We start from the raw sequence: 14030 nt of genomic DNA, 5'->3' as shown, positions 1-14030 counted from the left end.
TTCAGGAACTGCTGAGGATATTTTTGCGTAATGCACAAATGGTCGAGTGCTTTCTACAACTATAGAGTATGTTGTTGTTGTTTTACTGCTACATAGATGAAGGGCGTAACATGTACGAATGCAGTGGCAAGAACGTGTGATTTAAGCCTTAAGCCAAAAGTTGCTACGGATCCCAATCAAGACTGCAACCTGGATTGTGTAAAGTTTATTGACGCATTGCAGTCAGGACACATATTAACGCTTCGTGGCAATAGCATCGCCACACGGCTCAGACACCTTCGTCATGTCAGAAATGCAATCTTACCGAGGGAATAGAGCGAAGGGGGAGGCAAAGGGAACGGGAATGATAGGGCAGAGACAAAGGCAGAATGAAACACCAGCAAGAGGACAAGACAAGAAAGCGGGCGCGCACACACACATACATTGGCAGGAATAGATTCCTCCAGACTCGGGCGACGGTGAAGATTTGAGGGCAGTTTCCCACACTCCAGTCCTCGCGAGCCCTCCACAACAACTCTCTGTCTCCGTGTGAACCAGTTTTACTGTTCCCCATTCCAATACAAATTAACTCGTTCCACGGTGCACACGCCCGATTATTGTTGCATCCGTTCCACGTATGTATGTATTTTTTACTTATTTTGCACAGTACATAGCCAACCATGCTGATCGGAGGTGCGGGGAATGACAACAAACTAAACACAAAACGTAGTCCCACGTGACTCGCTAAACGATTAACTCCGCCTGTGTTAAGTGGAACACGTGTACACACAAGGAACACGTGTGCTGGCGCGCACACGGAGATCTCAACCTTTATTTGAATCGGCTCTCTATTAACGCGGATAGCGTTAATTTACTAGCGTGCCACGTGGGAGGTGTTTAACAATCAGCTGTAGCGTGCGGCGTGGAACGAGTTAATTGGGAGGAGTGAACGAGTGAACGGGGAGAGACGTAATGTGGTGGGGTGGTCGCAAGGACTGGAGTGTGGGAATCCCTGGAATAAGTAAGATCCAGAATCGTTTTGGGAGAGTTCTGGTGTTAGTCCGGTCCACCTTCGGAGCTCTCCAGGAGATGCAGTGACGGCTGAAGTTTCACCAACGCAAGGCTGTGTATCTTCCTTGAGCAGTGGGCAAAATGTAATGGTACATAAGGGCGGCATTGTGGTTGTGTAGTGGTGATGCTTGTGCCTCCCAGCAATAAGGGCAACCTGGTTTCGATACCTGACTCGGTTCTCCCCCTGTTTTCCATGGGTTTCTCCAAGGTTTCTCCGTTTTCCTCATCTCATAGAAAAAAACCCAATGTAAATGATATTGGCCAAACATCCTAATGCTCAAACAATTCCTGAAAATTACTCAATTGGGATCACACACAGCAGCAGCAACAGTCTTGCGACTCTTTTGAGAGACTTTCCTGGGTAACAAGAGTTTGTTTGCAGAACAGAATGTGACCTTGCGAGTAACATCACCCGCTCCTTAAACTGCCGGTGTGCATGATAACATCGCGTGTTCCATCATGAATATCCATGGCACCTCCACGTGGAATAAAGTTGCGTTGTCACTTTCTTTTTTTTCGATTACCAGACTAAACTAAATAAACTGCGCGTGATGGCTAATCTGGCTGCCTCGTTCCAATCACCTGTCTGCCTCCTTGCCGATGAGCGTAGAAACACACCTCTTGGCACCTTGGTTGACTTTCGACCATTGTTGGACGTTGAACAGATCTACTCCTCTGTAGCTCGAGGAGAAAATTCGACCAGAGAGGATGAGGTAGAAGGCGTTACGGAAGGGCCTGTTAAAGGCCGCGAAGAGGATGGGATTCACCGTTGAGTTGATGTATGTGAACCAGTTGATGAACTCCCACGCCAACGAGCTTGCCTGGTATCCGAATATCGACTCCGTTGTCGACACCACGAAGTACGGCATCCAGAGCGAGATGAAGACGCCCACGATGATGCCCATGGTGATGGTGGCGCTGTGCTCGCGTCTCAGCGAACTCCTGGCGGAGTCCGCGTTCGAGCCCATGGCGGTGGAGGCAATCTTCCTCGCCTGCTGTCTGGCCAGCTGATAAATCCTGCCGTAGGCCAGCGTCATCAGCATCATAGGGACGACGCAGCCAAAAATCGTGTTGGCCATCGCGAACGGCAGGTTCAGCAGCACTGGGCAGTCGTCGGGACAAATCTGCGCTACCTCCTCCTCCAGCCCGACCAGGTTCCACTCCACCATGAAGACGACGCCGTAGAACGGGAGGCAGAGCCAGCAGAAGAGGAGCATGAGGGCGCACGTCCTGTTGGTGATGCGCTGGTGGTAGCGCAGCGGGTCGCTGATGGCCACGTAGCGGTCGAACGATATGCAGCTGAGCAGCAGCACGGACAGAGTGCAGAGTGTGTAGTCGAACCACGAGTGCATCTTGCAGAAGGTCCACCTGTAGAACCAGCAGTTGTACACGGAGCGCATTGCACTGAAGGGCATGATCAGCAGGCCCACCAGGAGGTCCGCCACGGCGAGAAACAGCGTCAGGACGTTGGTGCGAGTCTGCAGTTGCCTGAAGTAGAGGATTGATACGACAGTGAGGAGGTTTCCGAAAATGGTGATGGCGATGGCCGGGATGATGATGGTGATGAGAGTGGCTCGCTCGGCCTCGGAGATGTCGTTGGATGTGCAGTGGAAGTTGTGGAAGACCTCCACGCACAGCAATGAACTGTTTTTGATGGACTCGTTCAGTGTTTCCATTGCTTGTTTGTTAGATATATATTCACGTGGAAAATCAGCTCATCCTGCAAACGGGGTAAATCTTCAGATGTGTCTCAATCTTACATACCTATTCCCAACTCTCAACGAATTATCTGTACCATTGCAGGACGTCCGTGAAATGGAGCTTAACAGCTCATTGAGCCATTCCTGCTGAAATAAAAATAATAAAAAGAACGTACTTAATACATATACACATCCATATGTCGGAATGCAAAGCGAGTACACAAACTGGAAAAAAATCAACGGTAAACATTCTTAGCCACGGTTTCATTCATATAGGTGGTAGGTTATATGTCTCGCAAAACTCATCATCACCATCATCATTGTGACCATAGATTATCGCTTTTCGTTCGGCCACAATGAGCCTTTGACCTTATACTCCGCCATTTACTCAAGTGGCTTGGCTGGCAAACTGACTTAGAAACGCGCCACAATTCCTTCTTACTCAGTCTGCACAAATAATAACGATTATTCGGCTGATCCTCCCTATGTACCCTGCTCGAAGGACCTGACAAAAGGAAGGAGACGATGGCGAGTTATGGTGGAATTGACGGCAATGACTGTGAATGCTTCTTGACCTCTTGACTGCTGCGGCTTGACTAACGTGTATTTGTGTATATACAGATGCACGTGAAGACTACACCTTTACAGGTCCTCTGACCGATTGTATTCTATCTGGAAAGCTTCACTGAGACTCAGGGCTCAATTTCCAGGAGGACCCTGCTTGAAGAAAGTTGGCAACATCATTTTTTTTATTCATGAACAACGACAAGGGACTTTGCTTTGCGTGGTAAGGGAACGCTCTGCCTTGGAGAAAAGCCACCATGCGCACAAACGAGGAGAAAGCGCTCATACATTTGCCTGCAGAGGTCCGAAACCCACTTGCTACACTGCCATCTCAGAGGCCAAGCAAAAATTCCGCATAGATAGGAGCTCAGCCACCCACTTGTTGTACCGCCATGTTTTAGAAGCTCAAATATCGGCATAAATAGTTGAGAAACCCACACGCTGCACTGCTATCCTTTGGTCACACATGTCACGAAGTTCTCTTGCTGTCAATCAAGAATCTGTATGGACACGCCATGAACCCGCTTGCTGTACTGACACCTCGTGGGCGCAGCCGAGCAAGTTGGAAGTCTCAAGTGCAAAACGATAGTTCTGTGATCCGCCAACCCCGCTTCGAGGCACACTGGATTAGAGGAGTGTGGTTTTGCCCAATCTCAGGGGCCACATCTCTCGGCGTCGTCGTCTTCGTAATGGACTGGCGAGGCAGACTCCTGCAATGCCATCCATACGCAACGAGATTACACAAAAACAATTTGGCGCTGCGATAGGCAGCGGTGAACAAGCGCAAATTACGTCTATGTGCACACGGTAATTCCTCGTTTAACGTGGTAGATGCGTTCCTGAAAAGTGCCACGTTAAGCGAAACCAGCTTTAAGCGAGGAATTATAATTTATTCATCACATTTGCACGATAAAATAATGAGCCTGGAGTCATTCCATGGCAGGACAAAAAACTGAGATGAAGTTACGCCGCCGTGTTACTGTGTGATTTCACGTCCTGAATTGTATCACTCAGCTGCACAGCTCACGAAAGTAGTTCGTCGTCGACTGCTCAGAAACAGCGTTATAACGGGCGCATTCCGCATTATAACGGCCACGTGGATTTTTCTCCGCGTCCTCGGGTTTTCCCTTTTACATTTATAATCAGCATAACGCGTTTAGAGTATTTGGTTGCGATACATCTTCATATCAGTCAATTCGTTGAGCTGTCATTTGTGATAGCCAGGTCACTTCTGAAAAAGAGCTACATAGCTCAGTAGGCCTTACCTGGTTAAATAACATGGTTTAATTATATATATATATATATATTATGTGTAGCAACTGAGTCTCTAGCCTTGTTTCATGTTTTTTTTCTTCCAGGAGGATGCTGTATTCGGCTTTGTCTGCCAGTTCCATCACCGGGTTTATGTTGCAGGAAACCGGGGAAGGACGAAGAAATCCCACCCACGATTTTTCGAGAACCATTTAAACACTGGCATATCCTGGCGGCACCTGCAATAACAGCCCCACGCCTACAACACCTGGCAAGCGTTGGGGATCAGCCGTTCCAAGTTATGTGCTAATCAGTCTCAAACTGGCTTAGCTGCGCACATCTGACGGGGATGGGACGCATCGCTTGAGATGTGGTCGTGGGAATGTTTCGTCTCTGTGCTCGTCGAATTTCAATTGTTACGGTCATCACCAACCATAATCTATCCACTGCTGGACCAAGGCCGCATGGTCCTGCGAAGCAACCATCTCTGTACTGCCCGCACATGAGCTGATTTCATCGCTCCATCTCAAGGCAGTGGACGGCCTCTCTTGGGATGCGTTCCATAAATTTGGCTGCCACTCCGTGGTTAGTCTCGACCGCCTGTCGTCATTCCCTTCCAAGGACGTGTCCTATCCAAACGCGCCTTTTTTTCTGAACGGGCAATGTGAGAGATGCAATTACGCTGATTACTTTACTTGTACACATGTGCCGTACGCGTGCAATAGGCGCACTAAACTCCCGTACAGTATAAGAAGTGAAATGTTTCTTTAAAAGTAAAAAACTAACTAACAATTACTATCATGTTGAGTGTGCGACCCAATGAGACTGACGCATTAGCGATGATGGTGACGATGGTGATGATGGTGGTGATGGTGATGATGATGATGGTGAAGGTGGTGATGATGGTGGTGCTGATGATAATGATGATGAGGGTGATGATGGTGACAGTGGTAATGATGGTAAAGATAGTGATGATGGTGATGATGGCGGTGATTATGGTGATGATTGTGATGATGATGATGGTGGTAACGATGGTGATGATGTGACAGCGGTAAGAATGGTGATGATTGTGATGATGGCGGTGATGATAGTGATGATTGTGATGATAGTGGTGATGATGACGATGGTGATGATGGTGATGATGACGATGGTGATGATGCTGGGGATAATGCTGATGATACTGATGATGGTAATGTGGATGATGACGATAGTGATGGTTAATAAATTACTTATTTATCTAGGATAACCACACTGAGTCATAGGACGCGTTTTCTGGAGGGTCCTGCCGCAGCTGCATTGGGTTTTTATTATTTGCAAGATGTTTAAGCACATTAATGATGGGTTGCGTGTATTACACACGCTCTATCCCCGGTACAGATGTAAACAGGTGGCGATTAATCCACACTGTGCTGTACCCGCCTTCTGGTGGCACAACCAGGGTTATGGCACCTCCTCGACGCGTAACAACGGAAAGGGAGTTCCACAACATTTGTGTGCTGTGATCCACAAACCCTCGCTACTGCCTCCACAGAGTGCTGGTTCACAGGTAGCCACATGCATAGCCACCACCGCCCGATTAGATGACGGTGCTTAGCTGAGGCTGTCACAGTGAACTCATGATGATAACGATGATGATGATGACGTTGATGATGGTGGTGGTGATCTCACCCACACCACGCTCACCTGCTCACTTCATTCCGCGTTTTAAATGCAGCGTATTCCATGATCTCATCGCTCGTGCAATCATTCGCTCCGGCACGCTCACTCAACCGTCTCTTCCCAGCAGCCGTGCCGTCGATTTACTTTCAAAAGAGCAACCGAAGTTGTATTTTGTACACTGTCAGATAGAACTATCTATGATGTCGACGTTTTCAGCCGACTGGCCTTCTTTGTGAGTTATTACGATTCACAGCAAGAGAGAGACGTCCTTGATTATACTGGAATGGATGGGTAGGTGGGTGGGTGGTGACCTGATGCTGTTCAGAACAGCAGCAATGAATAGCCAACGCAAGCGACGACGCGATACGCTGTTGTATTTATGTGCACACACACGCGCACACATGCAAAGACAAAGATCCCGCGTTCAGCCCTTAAATACTCTTGGGGCAAGTGCTGTTAGCGACCACCGACCAAACATACACACGCACACACACACAGACACATTCACACGAAGTGCGGTAATTCCCGGTAGAGTTTACCCGTGCGAAGTTAATTGCCCACATCCACACCTCCGTGTAAACCTGCCAAATTGGGTATTCTTAGTGTGTTCGCATAGGAGCTCGCTTATTTTAGTTGTGGTCTGCGCGTAATTAAATGAAGGTGTCGCGATAGGTTACAACGGTGCAGAGGTGGGCTCCTGTGCCAGAGAGAAGAGCGAGGGATTGCAAGGGCACGGCTGAAAAAAACGACGACTGGCGCTGGGGATATCTCTCAGGGAAAGGAGGTGGAGGATGAGGAACGAAGAGGAGAGAGCCTCAGCAGGGGGCACGTGTTGAGAAGAGATCAAGCAAAAATGCATAGGAAGGTTTCTATGGACATTGCAAACTCACAGACTCACACAGAAATCCACAGACTCACACATAGACCCATAGACTAGCATAGAGACCCATAAACTGACACAGACACCCATAGACTCACACTGAGATTCATATCCTTTCACATAAACCCATAGACTCACACAACGACCCATAGATTCACAGATAGGGGATGGGAGGGTGCGGTGGAGGGGATGTGATGAGGAGGGTGGAGGTGACGAGGAACGAAGCATGGCATAGAAGTGCAGAAGGACAATGCGAGCAGTCGACCCCCTGTACGTGTGGACTTGTGGCTTTGATGATGAATGACGGTCTGGAGAGCATGTTGTTTGACAAGGCAGAAACTGAAGAGATCAGGATGAGTCTCACTTCCTGTTTACATAGTGAGGCGCCCGTGTGTGGAATCGAACCCAGTCGCCGTCTTGCTGTGGGAGGGGGGGAGTGTGACCACTGTGTTATCCCCACCACCCCCACCACCACCCCGCAGCCCTAAGCCACGCGCTGAGTAACGTGAAACACAAAGACACTCTCACAAACACTCTCGCGCTAGCCACCTTCGTGTAAATATTTATTTATGTCATTCAGGTAAACAATTGCTCTACACTTGTCGCACGCGGCTCGACTCCAATTGGTTGACACGGCAACTTTAGTACGCGGGGCCGTCCATAGGGGGGTGGGGGTGCGAGGGAAAATCTGCCCGACACCTGCAAACTAAACACGGAGTAAGCATTTACATCATGAGGCCTCCTTTGCCATTAGCAAAATAGAATAAAAGGTTTTTTTTACCCTTTTTTGGCAACAAAACTGACACCTTTTTTTACGAGAAATTATGTTTGCATTAACCACAATACCTTCGGTAATGTATGCATTGTCCTTGAAATTGATTGGTCCACACCAAAGACAGGTTTTACAGGTAGGAACAACAGGTTCCACACTGCCCACCAGGGATTATTTGTCTGTCTGTCGTGCATATTTGTCTGTCGTGCACTCTGCGCAGTACAGTAAATGTGACTGTCTTGGCTTATTGCAGTTTGCTTGACTGCAAAAGTTTTCGGTTGCGATCGCCGACGTTCAGTGCAACCATCGGCGGTGTGGAGATAGTGGGGATGTTCGCAACCATCGGCGACGTCTGGCCACAGTACGGCGGCGGGCACCCAATAAAGGACGAGACGCCCGAAGAGCGTGGTGCCCGACTGGAGCGCGCGCGCGCGTCGCGTTGGCTGCCCGACGTGCCGCGCCCCAGACGCCCGAGGCCCGGGTCTTGCGCGCCGAACCGGCGAGCACGCCAGTGGCAATAGCCACGGGGCTTGTGCCGCAGCAACCGAACGGCTACGACTGCGGCGTCTACGCCCTGCTCAACATCATGCACCAGGTGCGCGATTACGACAGCATCGTGGCCGTTCAAGGACCAGGTCAGGTGGATTGGCGCGCGTGGTACACACAGGTAATGGCGTCACAGCACAGGCGCGACCTACTGCAGCAGCAGCATGAACTTAAATACCTACATCAGCAATACATCAATAATCCTCATCAGATGCAATAGTAACAGCTACAACCTCCAACACGACTACGGTATCCAACACGGATCGCACTAATGCGCTGTCCAACCAAGTTCCTACCTGCCCACTCCGAAGGAACTCATATGGTGTTCAACCAGATGACGTCATCTCGTTTTTGTGCGCCTTTTGGCGTCATCTGATTGAACACCATATGAGACAGGGCTCTTAAAAAACTGTCTCTGGTGTGGACCAATCAATATCAAGGACAATGCATACATTATCAGAGTGTTTTTTTTGTTTGCATTCTGACCGCAGGTATTGTGGTTAATGCAAACATGACTCCTTGTAAAAAGGCGTCAGCTTTGTTGCCAGATAAAAGGGTGAGTAAAACCTATTATTAAACACAGAGTATTCCCTCTGCCACCGTGACGTCGAAACACGTAGAGCCGTCCCCCAAAAGCGCGGGGCACGGGGCGGTCGCCCAGATTCGCGTACCACCCGAGAGACGGCTCCTGAGTGGAAAACGGAAACTACAGTAGCTGGAACATGAATGCGTGCTGGCTTTCGCTTTAAACACAACGAACGTTCGACGTCGCGTGCGAACGTTTGTATAATGTGTGTTTATATATACTCACAACAAGAATGGAATAGAATGTAATAACATGTTAAGAAACATTAAATAGCATATCTTATGCACTTAACGATGCTACGTCATAATATGCTTCTAATGACGATGCAAAACACCACGTAAGTTAAACGGTCGTCCCGCTCCCCTCCTCCCGCCTCTTGGTTGGGATGCTGATTCCTCTAGCTACACGTATCCCCACACTGGCTACACGTATCCCCACACTGGCTACACGTGTCCCCACACTGCCTACACGTGTTCCCAGACTGGCCACACGTGTTCCCAGACTGGCCACACGTGTTCCCAGACTGGCCACACGTGTTCCCAGACTGGCCACACGTGTTCCCAGACTGGCCACACGTGTTCCCAGACTGGCCACACGTGTTCCCAGACTGGCCACACGTGTTCCCAGACTGGCCACACGTGTTCCCAGACTGGCCACACGTGTTCCCAGACTGGCCACACGTGTTCCCAGACTGGCCACACGTGTTCCCAGACTGGCCACACGTGTTCCCAGACTGGCCACACGTGTTCCCAGACTGGCCACACCTGTTCCCAGACTGGCCACACGTGTTCCCAGACTGACCACACGTGTTCCCAGACTGACCACACGTGTTCCCAGACTGACCACACGTGTTCCCAGACTGGCCACACGTGTTCCCAGACTGACCACACGTGTTCCCAGACTTGCCACACGTGATCTCAGACTGGCCACACGTGATCTCAGACTGACCACACGTGTTCCCAGACTGACCACGCGTGTTCCCAGACTGGCCACACGTGATCTCAGACTGGCCACACGTGTCCCCGCACTGGCTACACGTGTTCCAAAACTGGCAACATATGTTCCCACACTGCCTACACGTTTTTCCACACTCGCTACACATTGTTCCCAGATTGGCTACACGTGATTTCAGACTGGCTACACGTGTTCCCAGACTAGCGAGACGTGTTCACAGACTGGCTACACGTGTTCCGTGAATGGATACACTTGATGCCAGAATGGCTACACGTGTTCCCACACTGCCTACACGTGTTCCCAGACTGGCTACATGTGTTCCCAGACTGGCTACATGTGTTCGCAGACTGGTTACACGTGTTCCCACGCTGGCTACACGTGTTCCCAGACGGGCTGAATCAGCTTCACATTCCCTAGAGGCAGCAGTGCCTGCAGTAGGATAACAACGGCTCTGTGCACGTGTAGTAAGTATTGCGTTGCAGTGAGTGGTGCGTAATCACACACAACAAACATCTCGACACGTTCGTCAAACTGTAATAAATATCGTGCGCTTGCCCGCGCATTGCAGCGTTACTGGCGAATGGCTTTGGAATTGCGTTGGTCATTTGTAAATAACGTTCTTTAGTTATACGAGCCTTACTTCAAGTCCTGTACCGCGGCGACGGGTCTGAGAGCACGTGTGGAGAGGGTCGCCGAGACGATCCGTGGTTTACTCCGCCACGCGTCAAACCCAAGTCCCCCAGGGCTCGCGGAGCGTCAGGGCTTAGAGCCTCGCGTCGCGAATGGGAACAGCAGCACCCATCCTGACACGGGAGCCGTGATGGTACCACGGCAAAACGAGGCTTGTGGAAATTTTACTTATTTATCCAGAAGAGCCTACTACTGCATTGCTGTTTTATTCGTAAGATGTTTTCAGACGGATATTGTTTAAGTTGGAGGAGAAAATCGGAGCACCTAGATGAAACATACACCTTGCACGACAGGGCAACACTCTATCCCCGTACAAATAGAAACAGATGACGATTAGTCCTCATTTTGCGATAACGCCTTCCCCTGGCGAGCCAGGTTTATGGCACATCTTCGACGCCCACCCACGGAAAGTGCAGTGATTCACCAAGTCTCGTCGCCCGTCCTGCCACGGTCTCTTGAATTATCACGTGGTTAAATACAATAAATAAATAAAATAAACTTAAAAAGACGTCATGCACTTTTCAAACATTGTCTACCGGAATGAATGGCCTGACTCTGCGCGCTCACCCACTCCGCTGGCTCGCGATTGCAACGCTCCATAGGATGAGGCTGGAACGAACGTGGAACGGGGATGCCCTGAGGTCATGCAATAAGGGCTCTGAGCTTCAGGTCGCATAGGACGCTGCGCATGACGGATCGGTCATTCTGGAGGTCGCGGCGTCTCCCCGCCAGGTCACGAACATTGGTAGCCACAAGCGATCATCAGAAATTATTTCTAAAATCTGATTCTCACCAAGGCCCCATGATGTAAACAAGTGCGGTGTGTCCCCCCCCCATCCACTCTGTCTCTCTATTGATCTCTCTATTTAGGTGCTATGAAAAAGGGCCAGCGCCCGAAACGTCAGCTGTTATATTTTTCCCCATTTAAGGCGACACGCACATACACAGTGTTATTGACTAGGAACGTCTTGAGTGTTGTTGTTGGTTGTGCACCACTCCCAACACAGCATCGGCAGCATCACCAAATAAATGTGTGAAAACATCAGTAGCCGTCGTAGTAGCCTCTCTGCCAATATGTATTTGCACGTGTATATTACCTGCCGTGTCGTTGTGAGATTATCACTTCCCAATGCTGGCTAAATGCCCCCCACCCGCCCTCCCCCCTCCCCACATCCCACCTCCCCATCGTCTCTTCTTCCATTAATTGAATGCCGTCTCACTCCAGTTTTCGTCCCGCCTTCCTCTGCATCTCCCACCTTCCTCCGCGTCTCCCACCTGCTCGAGGTATATTTCACGTGCCCAGACAGAAGCTGGCGAAGTGCGCGGATTAAATCGTCGCTCTTGCTCGCGGCCGGCTCCGTTCGCGGCGACGCCAGCAGTAGGAGGTGACTTACCCGCGAGCTTTAGCAAGCGCCCGCGGGACGTCGAACAGATCGACTCCTCTGCAGCTCGACGCAAACATTCGACCGGAGAGGATGAGGTAGAAGGCGTTACGGAAGGGCCTGTTGAAGGCGGCGAACAGGATGGGATTCGCCGTCGAATTGATGTACGTGAACCAGTTGATGACCTCCCACGTGACGGAGCCCGCCTGGTAGCCGAATATCGGCTCCGTGACCGACACCACGAAGTACGGTATCCAGAGCGAGATGAAGACGCCCACGATGATGCCCATGGTGATGGTGGCGCTGTGCTCGCGTCTCAGCGAACTCCTCGCGGAGTCCGCGTTCGAGCCCATGGCGGCGGAAGTGATCTTCCTCGCCTGCTGCCTGGCCAGTTGATAAATCCTACCGTAGGCCAGCGTCATCAGCATCATGGGGACGATGCACGCGAAGATCGTGTTGGCCATCGCGAACGGCAGGTTCAGCAGCACCGGGCAGTCGTCGGGACAAACGTGCACCACCTCCTCCTCCAGCCCGACCAGGTTCCACTCCAGCATGAAAGCGAGGCCGTAGACCAGCATGCAGAGCCAGCTGCACACGAGCATGCGGACGCACGCCCTTCTGGTGACGCGCTGCTCGTATCGCAGCGGGTCGCTGATGGCCACGTAGCGGTCGAAGGAGATGCAGCTGAGGTGGACGATGGACGATGTGCAGAAGGTGTAGTCGAGCCACGTGTGGACCCTGCAGAAGACGCGGCCGTAGAACCAGCAGTTGTGCACGGAGCGCATCACGCTGAAGGGCATGATCAGCAGGCCCACCAGGAGGTCCGCCACGGCGAGAGACAGCGTTAGGGCGTTGGTGCGAGTCTGCAGCTGCCTGAAGTAGAGGATGGACGTGATGGTGAGGAGGTTGCCCGCGACGGTAATGGCGCTGATCGAGAGGAGGAGGGACATCATTTGAGCGCGCTCCGATGATGATGTGACGGACGCGCGGCTGCAGTTGAAGCTGTAGAATGTGAGCCCGCACGCTGGCGAGGTGGTGTTCGCGTGAGATGACATCGTGTATGCCTGTGTGTCTGTGTGTGCAGGTGTCTGTATGTGAAGGTGTGTCTGTGTGTGCAGGTAATGTGTGTGTAGGTGTGTGTGGGGGAGCGGTAGTGTAACGGTTAGCGCGCTGCGCTATAAACCCGGCCACCCGAATTCGAACCCAGCTCACGGTCAACGCCAGTGACGATTATCTGAACATGTCCTGGGCCTCCCTTAGGTCGACTCAGCCTCAAATGCGTTCTTGGTGCGGTGTGTAAACGTCGCCACTAGGGATACAAAGGCGGCTGGGCGTGGTGCTAGCCACCCACCTCCTCGTTTGCTGTGCCGGACTTGATAGGTGCTCGCTAACAGCACTTGCCCCAACAATCTGTTAAGGCTATACGGGGGATCTGTGTCTTTGTAGGTGTATTTGAGTGTGTTTGTGTGCGAATTGCCTGTGTATAAACGCTCGCGACTAGCAGTCTATGTAGGCTAAATGGGCGATCTTTGGATGTACAGTATGCGAATGGGATGGGTGAATAGGCGATCGCAAATAGCACGTGTCCTCGCGGTCTCTGTAGGCGATACGGGCGATATCTGCCTTTGTATCCTTTTGTGTGTATGAGTGTACATAGGCCCTCGCTAAGAACTTGCCCCAACAGTCGAAGTAAGCTATAAAGGGGGATATTTGCTTTTGTGTGTTCATATATATCCGCACGTTAACATGTCTACAGTATGTACCCGTATGTGTACGTGTGTGTGGTGTATACGTATGCATGCATGTACGTTATACCCGCGAATGTACGTATACACGTGTTTTAGTATGTGTATGTATTACGTGCGCGTATGGGGATCCGTGGCGCAGTGGTCAGCGCACTGCGTTTCCAACCCAGTGAGCGGAGTTCAATCGCTAGGCCACGACCAACATCCGTGGCGAGTGGATATTGAAAACAACGAATCATAAGCTCCCCTCT

At 50.8% G+C, this 14030-nt stretch overlaps 1 protein-coding gene and 1 pseudogene across 1 annotated transcript; both read right to left on the bottom strand.

Moving 5' to 3' along the window:
* Positions 1-1628: 1628 nt before the first annotated feature.
* On the bottom strand, positions 1629-2726 carry LOC144942485 (trace amine-associated receptor 365). The gene has a single exon (XM_078869347.1). It carries the CDS (start codon positions 2724-2726, stop codon positions 1629-1631), a length of 1098 nt encoding a protein of 365 aa, XP_078725473.1.
* Positions 2727-10598: 7872 nt separating this feature from the next.
* On the bottom strand, positions 10599-13089 carry LOC144942484 (trace amine-associated receptor 365 pseudogene; annotated as a pseudogene).
* Between the last annotated feature and the right edge of the window lie 941 nt (positions 13090-14030).

Source organism: Lampetra fluviatilis, chromosome 27, assembly GCF_964198595.1.
Source record: "Lampetra fluviatilis chromosome 27, kcLamFluv1.1, whole genome shotgun sequence".
In the NCBI taxonomy this organism is placed as follows: domain Eukaryota; kingdom Metazoa; phylum Chordata; class Hyperoartia; order Petromyzontiformes; family Petromyzontidae; genus Lampetra; species Lampetra fluviatilis.
This window is presented reverse-complemented; position numbering and strand designations above follow the sequence as displayed.

Excerpts from the sequence above, each read along its gene's own strand:
- LOC144942485 (XM_078869347.1), bottom strand. The coding sequence starts at position 2,726 with ATGGAAACACTGAACGAGTCCATCAAAAACAGTTCATTGCTGTGCGTG.